Below are 12505 nucleotides of genomic sequence, written 5' to 3'. Positions count from 1 at the left end.
GTTTATCACGTATGCCCGGGTCAACAGCTTGACTAAGTCACCTGCTACAGGCCTCTGCCACTCAGACAAAACCCTGAGCTTGTCATCTGGACTTCCGGCCCAGCACCGCTGCCTACACCAGCCGGAAGCAGCCACCACTGAACGACCACTGGCCATGTGTTACTGGAGCGCCGGAAGCCTGGTCCAGCACATCTGGAGGTGTTGAGGTAGGTCCTACGAGTGCGGTTTCAATCAGCGCTCACATTTTAGGTCAACAAATTACTACGGAACTCAGGCACTACAAAGCACGAGACTAGGTCAAAACTCTGTAGGGCGCCGCAAGGAATTCATGTATATAGATAGATACATGCAGATATACGCACACATGCATATACACACTTGTACGCACACGTGTCCACATACATATTCAGCACCGACTATGTGGCAAGCACTGTGCTATCTACTGAAGATGTAAGAGAGGAAAAGATGGAGCCCTGGCGGGGGGTACACAGATCAGGACAAAACAGTGTGACAGCACACAGGATGGGCTATCAGCCTGTGGGCTGTGGGCGGGGATTTTCCCTCCCACCTCTGCCCATACACCCCTCTTGGCCCACGAACTGCACTTGTGTCCAGTATGAAGGAGAAGCTTCTCCCGTACTTGCAGGAGGGGAGAATTCTCTGACTAGTGACCAGAAGAAAGACGACCAAAGTGAGTCTACTTGCTCCCTCCTTTTGGAAACTAGCTGCCACAGGCCATGTGAATGCTTCTCTCCACTCTCCCCTCAGGTGGGCGCCCCCACCTGAGGGCAGGCTCCACAGACATGAAGAGTCTCCAAGTCCAAGGCACTTTCTCCAGCACAGCTTTTCCAGAATGGGGGGCAGCCAAGGATGACAGATCATCTCCAGCGAAGCCCAAGGTTCCCAGAGGGACATGCTAAGGAGGAACGCCCCAGAGATCTGAGCCAGGAGCATCCCCAGAGGAGAGGGCATATGAGCTCTGGGGTGTGCACCTTAACCCAGCCTCCCCTTGCACCCTCCCATCCAAGGCCTACCCGCACCCCCCTCCCACCTGCCCTTTCTCTAGCATTTATCGTCTCTCCCACGTGATCCACCGCCTTGGATTGATCCACCAGCACTGGGTCCTTCCCATCAGCGTTTAAACACACCCAAGGCCCTCCCATGAAAAGAAAACAATTTCTCCTGAGCCACATTTCTCCAGCTCTGATCCCCCTACAAGGCCAAGCTCTGTAAAACAGCAATCTCAGGTGTCTGAAATCTACTTGAAAAGACTTCAAAGACTGTGTATTCATTAGTTATAATTAACCCTTAAGTGATACCATGTACTCAAGGGTGGGTAGTTAGCACGGGAAAAGACTAAGCAGAAGCCCACACCAGAGGCTCATCCTACAGTCACCTCAGCCATCTTTAGCCTCACTCATTAGTTAGCATACTCAGCCCTTCATGACTTCAATCTACAAAAATGTACTGTACAGGCCAGCCCAGCCCTGTGAGAGCAGGATATCGCAATCTAGCCAGCAGCCTGACAGCCTGTGCCAGGGGAGGCCAAATCCAGCCCAGCACCCACTTTTCTATTGGCCTAATGAGCTTAAGAAAGGAGTTTCCTCTTGAAACTGTTGAAAAAAAATCAAAAGAAAAATAATTTCATGATGCGTGAAAATGACATGAAATTCAAATTTCAGTGTCCACCAATACAGTTATAGGGATACAGCTACAACCGGTTGTTTACATACTGCCTAAGGCTGCTCTGGTGTTACAAGCACAGCTGAGTAGCTGCAACGGAGACCGTAGGACCCGCACAGCCTAACACGGTGACTAGCTGGCTCTTTGCAGAAGCCTGTCCACCCTGGGTTAATCGTGGCTCCGACGTGGTTACCTGGGAAGCCCCTACACTGTACACCGCACCATCCACCGGCACCACCACCATGGGCCATACCACTTGAGAGTGCACTTCAAGGCTAGTGAACAAAAATGATTCTTCATAGCTACTTTTTTAAAACCAAAATTTCAACACTGGCATTTAATTCATCAGACTGGGCTCCAAACAACACGGCTGGCTTCCAAAAAAAAAAAAAAAAAAAAAAAAAAAAAATCACAGCCAACCTCAGAGGACAAATTTCTCTCCTCAGAAAACAGTCCAGATAACATGCTATGTGCGTACTATCGGAAAAAGGGGAGCTACAGAAACATCTGACACGGGATCACTGGAATAATGTACAGTTTTCCAGGTGAACACAGAGGCAGAGGAGAGAGGAGACAGGGAACAGGGAGAAGTGATGCTCATTTGGATATTGTTCTAATTATCAGCCACCCTCCTCTATGTCCTAGTGAATCCACCCTGACGGAAGTGTTCCAGACACTGAGGTGACACAGCACGGAGATGAGGGCTCTGGGGCCAGACAGCCTGGTCTAAGCCCAGCAAGTTAGTTTCTCCTCTCTGCCTCCGGTTCTTCATCTGTAAAATGGGGGTGATGTCAGTGCCTGCTTCCAAAAGCTGTTGTTGAATGAAATGCCCGTAAAGCCCTTGGAGTCTGGAGCATAGTAAGTCCTTACTTCTATATCGCTTGATTCTGCTGTCACTAACTTTGAGATTCTGGAAAAGTTACTTATCTCTCAGCCTGTTTCCTCACCTGTAAAATGGGGCGGCAGCATGAATGTCAATTCCCTTTTCTTCCTTCCCTAACCCCACGCCTTATACAATTAACTCTGTGAATCACAGAAATCTTCCCAGCACTTCCGTTCTCTAAAACACACACTCCTTATTCATCAAACTTTTTATACAGGTCAGAGACAGGAAAACAAGAAATAAATTTGTCCTCAAAGCTAAAATGCAGCGACACCATCTACCTGCAGGCTGCACCTGTGTAGCTGACCAGCTACCTGCGTCACAGAGAGACCGCACCTAAGGCAAGGGGTCTGGCTACACCCAAGAGCTCTAAACCGCACAGCAAAGAAGCACTTCAGTGCAGCGCTTGAAAGCAGGGACTTGGGCACCACGCAGCCTAGGTTCAAGTTCTTGCTCTGTCATTTTATGACCTTTGACATATTACCCAACCTCTCAAACACTCAGTTTCCTTCTTCTAAGGTGGAAAATCGTACACTGGACAGCTGGGACGAGTTATAAGTAATGTTGCAGAGCAAGCATTCAGCACAATGCCCGGCATCTGAAGAGTAGCTATTATTACTGTATGACCTATGCGCAGACTTAAAGCTACGTTAACCCGGAACTGATGCCCTTTAATTTTGGACGGTCACTTCCCAGACGAGCACAGGAAGGAAAACAGAACCAGTCCTCATGAGAGATGAGCCAAGGAGCAACGCAGCCAGAGGGCGCTGGAAGCGAGGCCTGGGCGACGTGTGAGGCCCCACGCCCTGCAAGGGTGCACCCTGGAGTGAGGACCTGCCACTCCCCGCAGCTCTGCCCGGGTCTGCTGCCAGCTGGGCCAGGCAAGGTGGCTCCCGGCCCATTTCCAAAGCAGGCCGGCAGGCCGTGGGCACCAGGCCATGGCCAGAGGCCGCAGCCAAGAGAGCAAGCATCCATGCCCCTTAACCTACAGGAGTCGGCACTCACTCACCCCGAGACCGCTGCGGGCCAGGCCAGCTGAACCAGGGGGGAAAGCAAGGTGCGTCGTGAGACTGGGGAGGGGTCGCAGCTGCAACACAGGGCAGCTTCCACGGGCCAGGAAATCACTGCTGAAACGACTTTCCTCACTAACTGCCCCAAACTGGCTATGTAACTTACAGAAAGAAAAACACACCACTGAACTCCAGTGCGCCAGCCAACTGTAGGTGTTATCTTCAAAATCAGATGGAGGCTGCACACAGGGATCTTGACTCTTGCTTTGAGACTCTTCCCAGTAAGCCGTGGTGCCCAGCCTGAAGTGTTCATTCCATTTTACAGACGGGGAAACGGAGGCCCCGAACGGATAAGTCCCACCGCAGGCTAAAGACAGAAGCAGGACTGGACCCAAACACTGGCGGAGGTTCCTGAATCCCACTGGTCTCCCAATGGGGCTTTAGTGGGGAAGTAAGGACACCAGATTTCCCACACGGGCCCCACAAAACTTTTCTCCAAATGGCTATGGGAGCCATCTTAAAAATTCTCTTTAGGGAAAATGGCAAGACTCTTTTAGGGGCAAAATCACCCCAGTGGTTATTCTGCAGGGTAATTTATGCCTCATACTTCAGGACCACAATTCAATATAAAAATACCTGAAAATAACTGTGACCAGTGGACTAACCTCAGCCTTAAAGAAAAAGTAGGAGAGAAAAAAAATCCCAAACCTGCATCTGCTCCAATAACCCAGTCAAGGTCTGTAGCCAGGTCATAGTTTGAATGTACTGCTCCGTGTTCATAATTCTGAGCTCAGATCTCAACTCTGGGATAATTGCACCCGTTCGCCAGCCATGCTTCAGGGTCAAGTCCTGAATGCAAAGATCACAAGAAGTCAACATTAATCTCAACAGAATTTAAACCATTTCATGACCTTTCCCCGACGCAACAGACATTCATTGAATTACGTTTTAATTTGGGAGAGCTAGCAGCTCTCCAGCAGCTTCCGGAACACAGTTCTGGCCAATGCAGCATGCCATGGACATCTTTCTGCCTCATTGCCCTTGTCTGAGCTGTACTGAGAAAATCCCTCTGCTTTGCATTATTTCTAGGACCTCATACCTGAAGTCACCGTACCGCCAGGAGAAATTGTGTAATGTTAGTTATTAACCAAGCTGAATTCAATGAATTACACTTAATTAAAACAAATTTAGCCTCAGGCTTTGACCACTTCACCCCAAGAAAGTTTCTGTTCTGGAAATAATTGCGGCGAATCACAGACCCCACAGAAACACAGGATCTGGAATCATTAACCATGGTCTATAAAACCACATTTAGGTCAGGGGCAGAAAGAGGGTCAACTGAAATGCTACGGAAGGTCTTCATTCAATTCATCCACAGACCACTGGGGAGCACCCACCGCATGCCAAGCCTCCTGGGTTATGGGGAATCTCAGACTTGGAATGATCACACAATACAAACATATATGATCACGTTTTCATTCCAAATATTGTAATCCCATGATATGACATTAATAAGCCAGAATATCTTAAGTTATGTCCTGGAAAATCTAAGATACACAATCACCATAATGCATGGCTGTTAATTTTCTCATTTGACAGTTACTAAATATTACAGTTTGCCAGGCCCTGTTCTAGATACTGACAATAAAGTAATGAACAAAACTAACAATTCCCTGCTCTCATGGGAAATAGAGACAAAAAATAAGCAAGTAAATACACAGTGGCAGCTGGTGAGAAATACAATGGACAAAAATCAAGCAGAATAAGAGGGAAAAGGAGTTACCATTTCATATAGAGTGATTAGGAAGACAAGGCTAAAACATCTGAAGGTAAGGAGAGTCAAAGTATGCAAATATGTGGGAGAAGAAAAATTCTGCCTGGAAAAAGAGCAAGTGCAAAGGCTCTGGGGCAAGAACAGGCTGGGAGCAAGGTGTGTTAAGAAACAGCAAGGCAGGTAGCCTAGAGCAGAGTAGGAGAGAGGGCAGAGGCAGGAGGCGCCTTCATAGAGGGAGGCTGGGGAAGGAGAGATCAAGCAGGGCCTTGAGGGCAATTATAGGAAGCCAGGCTTTTACTCTGAGGACGAAAGGGGCGCTTTTAAGGAGAGAGCTTTTAAGGGTTTTAAGGAGAGAAGTGGTATGTGGCTTACTGTTTTGAAAATTCACTCTGCTGTTCACCTAAAGCTAGAATCCCTGCTCTGTATGTCCTAAGGATGCCTACCTTCTTCAATGGTTGAATTTCTTTAAACCTTTCAATAGTTCTCTTTCTCCTATATGAGACCCTACATACATCACATTCTTTTAAATATTCCCAGTGGTGACAAACTTTTGAAGGTGGATCTTATTTCTGAAAATAGGTAAACATTCCTAAGACTAAAGTACATGATAATAAATTAATAATAATGAAACTAATTTTCTCCTATGCCTCAAATTGGCTCTCAAATATAATCCAAAAGGGGCATCTAAATGTATTTTGAAAAACGGCAGCAATATTAAAGGATCTACATTCTCAAGAGATTCCTTTGAAGGGTAATGTTCATTGCCCACATAACTTCTGACATGTTAATGAATTGGTCTGATCACTTCAAAACAGTGGTTTTCCAACTTTAGCATGAATCCAACTATATGTTGTCTACAAGACATTTATCTTTGATCTAAGGACACACATAGGTTGAAAGTGAAAAGATTAAAAAAGATATTCCAAGCAAATAGTAAACAAAAGGAAACAGGAGTGGCTATCCTCATATCAGGCAAAATAGACTTTAGATCAAAAACTGTTACAAGACACAAAGAATGACATTATGTCATGATAAAAGGGTCAATTCACCAAAAATATATAACAATTCTAAGCACATATCAACCAAACATCAGAGGTCCAAAATATATGAAGGAAACATTAACAGAACTGAAGGGAACAAAAGACAGCTTTACGATAAGAGCAGGAAACTCATTAGCTCACTTTCTACAATGGATAAAATAAGCAGACAGAAGATCAAACAGGAAACAGAGGACCTGAACAACACTAGAGATCGATTAGACCTAATAGACAAATACAGAACACTCCACCCAACAAAAGCAGAACACACATTTTTCTCAAGTGTACATGGAGAATTCTCCAGGAGCAACTGTATTTTAGACCACAAAACAAGTCTTAATTAATTTTAAAAGACGAAATCATACAAAGTATCTTTTCTGATCACTAGGAATGAAACCAGACATCAACAGCAAAAGGAAAAAGTGAAAAATTCCGAAATACGTGGAAATTAAACAACACACTCTTCAACAACCAATGGGTCAAAGAAGTCACAAGGGAAATTAGAAAATACCTTGAAACAAATTAAAATGCAAACACAACATACTCAAATTTATGGGATGCAACAAATGCAATACTAAAAAGGAAAATTAATAGCAATGCCATTTACATTAAAAAAAGATGTCAAAACAACTTAACTATATACCTTAAAGGAACTAGAAAAAGAACAAACTAAACTGAAAGCTAGCAGGACAAAGGAAATAATAAAGATGAGAGCAGAGATAAATAGAATAGAAAAACAACAGAGAAAAATCAACAAAACCAAGAATTGGTTCTTCAAAAAAAAAGCAAAAAAAACCACAAAATTGCCAAACCTTTAATAAGATAAAAAGAAGACTCAAATTACTAAAATCAGAGATGTAAGTGGTGACATTACCAGCAATTCTATGGGGGGGCGGGGGAAGGACTATAAAAGAGTACTGCGAACTGAGTACCGTATGCCAACAACCTGGACAACCTAGATGAAACAGACAAACTCCTAGAAACACACAACCTACCAAGACTGAATTATGAAGAAATAGTAAATCTGAATAGACCTCTAACTAGGCAGGAGATTGAATTGAGAATCAAAAACCTTCCAACAGTGAAAAGCCCAGGACCAGATGGCTCCACTACCAAACATGTAAAGAAGAATTAACACCAATCCTTCTCAAACTCTTCCAAAAACTGAAGAAGAGGAAACGCTTCCTAACTCATTCTATGGGCCAGCATTATCTTGATATCAAATTTTAGTGTGGAAAGCTGTGTAGAACATAGATGGCTGGGCCCTACCCCAAGAGTTTTTAACTCAGGAGGTCTGGGGTGAAGCTGAGAATCTGCAGTTCCAACAAGTTCCCAGGTGATGCCGATGTCACGGGGACCACATTTGACAAACTACTGCATTCTTGACAAACTACTTCTCATAGTGCTAAGGCCTGTCTGTGTGTGTGTCACCTCATGGGGCCATGTACCTACATGCCTCCAGGGTAGCACACAGTTAGTTATATCCTCAAGGCCCACAGGCCACACGGCAAGAGGTACATGCCGTGATACCACGTCACCTGGCCGGGCATTCTGGGAGTGCCAACATCCTGAAGGGGGCACTTTGTTTCTACTTTACTAAGCACTTTTGTATATATTAGCTTATCTCACTCTTCCTACAAATGAAGACATCCAGGCTTGAGGGATGTGCCCATGGTCACACAGCTAATAAAGAGCAGAGATGGGATGAAAACCTCAGTTTTCCAATTCTCCCACGATTCCTGCCACTAGACCTCAACCCACTGGACAGACATGATCATGCAGCACGTGTACTGGAGTCACCTGGGAAGGGTGTCACTACACACAGACACTGGGATCAACCTTCTACCTCCACCACCTCTAGAAAGTTTGACTCCATACACCTCAGTGGGGCTCAGGCACGTGTGCTTTGAAATGCTTCCCAGATGGTCCTACTGCTCAGCCATTAAAGGTCACCGTTTCGATGGTACAAGAGCGACAGAGACGTGCACACGTGAGGCCAGTCCAGTGTGGGCCAAAATACTCAGAAATATCAAAATACTCAGAAATATCAGAGGAGTTTGACAGCCGGCCACGACCTACTCTTGTCACCTCCTGGACACGGAGCTTCATTCAGACTTTGCAAAATGTGCGCTGTGCAACCTCGCCTGGAATCACTCAACAAACATAAATTCATTCCATGAGGAACCAAGTGTGGTAATAGATGTGATTCACTCAATCCTGCGCTAATTATACATTAAATCATAATTCCAGTCCTGAGACACTCTAGTCATTCCAAGGGGCATGAAAAGCCTCATTTTCACATAATAGCTACTTCCTGGAAATGCCAGTTTTGTACTCTTTCAAAATGACTGGCTGGCAAAAGAAACCCTGACTGGGCTTCCCTGGTGGCACAGTGGTTGAGAGTCTGCCTGCCGAGGCAGGGGACACGGGTTCGTGCCCCAGTCCGGGAAGATCCCACATGCCGCAGAGCGGCTGGGCCCGTGAGCCCCCCCCAAAAAAAAAGAAACCCTGACTGATGTTTATGAGATTTTATGAAGCATTTGTATGTTTCTGATGCTTAATAATAAAAGGGAAAGGAAAGAACACGGACATTTATTTCTTACCATTACCTAAATGGAAAGATTTTTTTCTGATAAACTGAGTAAATTGCTAATTTTCCAAAAAAAATAATCTATTTCATGACTCTGATCCATCCTGTTGCATAAAATATGGGACTTTAAAAGAAAAAGAACATGTGGCCCACTCCTCACTTTTATGAAAGTATGAAAATGGTCTTAAACAAAGATAAATTCCTCAATAGGTGGGCCTAACACTGTCCCCAACAAAGAAACAGGAAAAAAGGTTCCTCACCGCCAGGTCACTGTATATATGGTCACCAAAATACAACACTTTGGATCCCCTCCATCCAGTAAGCTTCAAAAATTCATATAAATTACCCTGCAATAACAGAAAAATATAGGTGTTATATTGTATGACAAAAAAGAGACCTGTATAACCCATGGCCCAATATACCTACTTTTGTTTCTTAATTTCTATTTATAGTATTTATTTTTTAGGCCGCGCCATGTGGCATGCAGGATCTTAGTTCCCCAACCAGGGATCAAACACGTGCCCTCTGCATTGGGAGCATGGCGTCTTAACCACTGGACTGCTAGGGAAAGTCCTGATATCTACCTTTTAAAACTTAAAAAATTGTTTTTGCTTTTACAATTTATTTTAAATATCAAAAGATAAAGAACATTTTTATGTGAAATCTTTTAGACCTTTCTTCTAAGTCAAATGTACTTTTCAGAAGGGCTTCATACTGAGTATCTTTGTAATGATCTTTTTTTTTCACGCTTAACGTTCTGTGACCATGTCAATAAATATTTGCCTGCCATGTAGTTTTAGCAGCTGAGACCTACCATGATTCGTTTTACCAATTATCTGAGGCTGGACATTTACCTTGTTATCTATTTTGTAAGTAACTTCATGATAAACATTCTTGTAGCAAAGCTTTAGCTACATCTTAACAATTTTCTTAGGCTCACTTCCTAGACGTGGAGGGCTGTTCAAAGCTAATCTTTCAGGCTAAAAAATATACTTAGGGCTACATACAGCAGTTTGTTACATATCCAACAGGAATGTATCAGTACTTTAAAAAAAAAAAAACCTGTATAGTACTGTATAGTACTGTTCTGTAATTTTATGTTATAAATATTACACACATATAAAAACGTTTAAAGATAAGATAAAAAAACCTAATTTCAGTAACACAAAACTGGACAGCAATTCAATCATTTACTCAAACACGGGAGAGCTTTATATGATACTGAAATACATCAAAACTGTACATAAAACACAGTTTATCAGGAAAGAATTACCAATTTGGGTGCGATGCCATGTGATTAAACACTTACTAAAGAGAAATTTCCAAGGTTTACTACTGGCATCTTAAATTTTATATCCTATGGAAAAAATGCTTTAAAATTTTTTTTTCAAAAACTGTTCAATTCTGAGCTAATCTACACACAGCACATTGAAAATGTATGGACTTAAGATTAAATTCTGCCACTAAGTTATAAACAGTCCATTGAAGCAGAGCCCTCGGGACTGTGCCTGGCACATGGCAAGCCTCAGCGAATGTCAGCTGTTATCATTATAACCGATCAAAAAGGACAGATGGGTCACGAGATACCTGTTTATAAATCTGGCCTTTCTGCAACTTGTAGATTTTATCCCAGAGTAAGACGCCTTTCTCATTCACCTTCCGGAAAGGTCTAACAACAGAAACAGGAAACATTATGATGTGTGGTACCAGTGCAGGCTGTGTGCTATATGAGAAACTCCACGGTTAGCCCCTGAGAACAGAAAGGAGCCAGCCGAAACCGAGACCCCACCATCACGTTCCCGGGCCTCGTGCAATACACCCCAAACTTCGGACCCCGGTATCCAAAGAAGGTTAGTGAAAAAACAGAACTCCAGGGTCAAATATATTTGGAAAACACTATCCACTATCCACTATCCCCGTTCCTCCTTAAAAGTTACCAATGGCTCTGAAAAGCCCTCCTATAAAGAAACTCTCTTTAGCCCAGATTTTCTAAACGTATTCAACCGTGTAGAAAACTTTTCACACACACAAAAAAAGCTTATAGAAATACTGCTTAGTATATTTATCCAGCTTTGTACTTGAAATGCAACCACTCTAGATACAAAATACATCAGAGATCAGAGAACTGGGCATATTATTTTATGATGGAAAAATAGGAAAAAAAGAATAAAGGCGTCACCCTGGGGGTGCTAGTCCAAAAAACACAAGGTTTGTTTGTCCTTTTTCTTTTTTTTTAGGTAACGCTTATTTGGATTGCTTTCCTGGTTATAAAAATACAAACTCACTGCAAAAAACTCTGGAAAAATGCAGAAAAATACAATGAAGAAAAGGAAAAACATAATGCCAGTACCCAGGTAGAAACACACCATTTCAGTGGATATCTTTCAGTCTTTATGTATCTGTTATCTTTCTGTTATCTTTCATAAAATGAGCATCACTTGCGGATACTAATACGTATCTTTTTCTCTCCAAGGCTGTGAGCAATTTCCCATGTGATTATGTAACCTTCATACATCATTTTTTTCAGTTGTAAAACATGTTCGCTGCCATTTAAAAAAAAAAAAAAACCTCATTTTTAATGGCTGCATAATATCCCCTCATATGGACGTTCCTTTAGGTTGTTTCTAACCTTCAACATTATAAATAACATGGGGATGAACAGAGGTAGAGAATTCTTAATCCAGGCACCCGGAGTAAGGAAGAGCGCTGTGCTGAGAAAATCTAATCCAAGACAGGGTCCTGCCACTGAGTATAAACATGACAAAGGAGGGAGGTGAAAGGAGATATGGGGCCCTTCCCCTGACCACTCCACCCCACTGGGATCTAATAAGAAAATGCAGGAGAGCGTTTTATCACTGACCAAACAGCAAGCCAGTGTTTACAGCTGTTTTGTTTGTTTGTTTGTTTTTTTGTTTTGTGCGGTAAGCGGGCCACTCACTGGTGCGGCCTCTCCGGACACGCAGGCTCAGCGGCCGGGCCCAGCCGCTCCACGGCATGTGGGATCTTTCCGGACCGGGGCACGAACCCGCGTCCCCTGCATCGGCAGGCGGACTCCCAACCACTGTGCCATCAGGGAAGCCCTACAGCTGTTTTTGATCACCACTCTTGTTTTTCCTACATTCTCTTGATTTCTCAGTCTCTGCACATGGTTCTTGGGTGTGCCTCTTCTTCCAGGAGTCACTGTGACACTTGGAAAAGTGGAATTTAGCATCATAAGAGGAATTTAATCCACTCAACACTAACTACAGGGCACCGAATTATTATGCTTTAAATCACCTAGCAGAGAGGGAAAGGCTGCATGGTTACCCACTGCAGAACAGAGAAATGTGGGTAAAAGTGTTTCAAAAGTAGGTCACTGTTATACAAATACGAATTATTTTTATAATCCTAGTGCAGTTACTCTCAACACTACTGACATTTGGGGGGATGACTCTTGGTGAACCGGTCTGCCCCGCACGTTAAATCACCTTTTAGGACCCCCGACCCTCAGTCACAAAACGCGAAGAGCACACCCCTGTCACCTTCACA

The 12505-nt window shown here is 43.6% G+C and overlaps 1 protein-coding gene across 3 annotated transcripts in view; it reads right to left on the bottom strand.

Annotated features, from left to right (window-relative positions):
• Positions 1-12505, bottom strand: part of NT5DC3 (5'-nucleotidase domain containing 3) — a 37393-nt gene that overhangs the window by 8350 nt on the left and 16538 nt on the right. For 2 of the 3 annotated variants that reach the window (XM_024732168.1, XM_024732167.1), the window contains exons 9-11: positions 10565-10646; positions 9238-9324; positions 4285-4425 (exon numbers count right to left, since the gene is read on the bottom strand). In XM_024732168.1, the coding sequence (XP_024587936.1) occupies positions 4285-4425; positions 9238-9324; positions 10565-10646 (310 nt within the window). The remainder of the gene's footprint in view (positions 1-4284; positions 4426-9237; positions 9325-10564; positions 10647-12505) is intronic. The other variant, XM_024732166.1, reaches the window with a different exon arrangement.

The sequence above is a fragment of the Neophocaena asiaeorientalis genome, unplaced genomic scaffold, assembly GCF_003031525.2.
Source record: "Neophocaena asiaeorientalis asiaeorientalis breed wild unplaced genomic scaffold, Neophocaena_asiaeorientalis_V1.1 scaffold418, whole genome shotgun sequence".
Classification (NCBI taxonomy): domain Eukaryota; kingdom Metazoa; phylum Chordata; class Mammalia; order Artiodactyla; family Phocoenidae; genus Neophocaena; species Neophocaena asiaeorientalis.
Note: the sequence above shows the minus strand (reverse complement) of the source record. Positions and strands in the feature narration are given on the sequence as shown.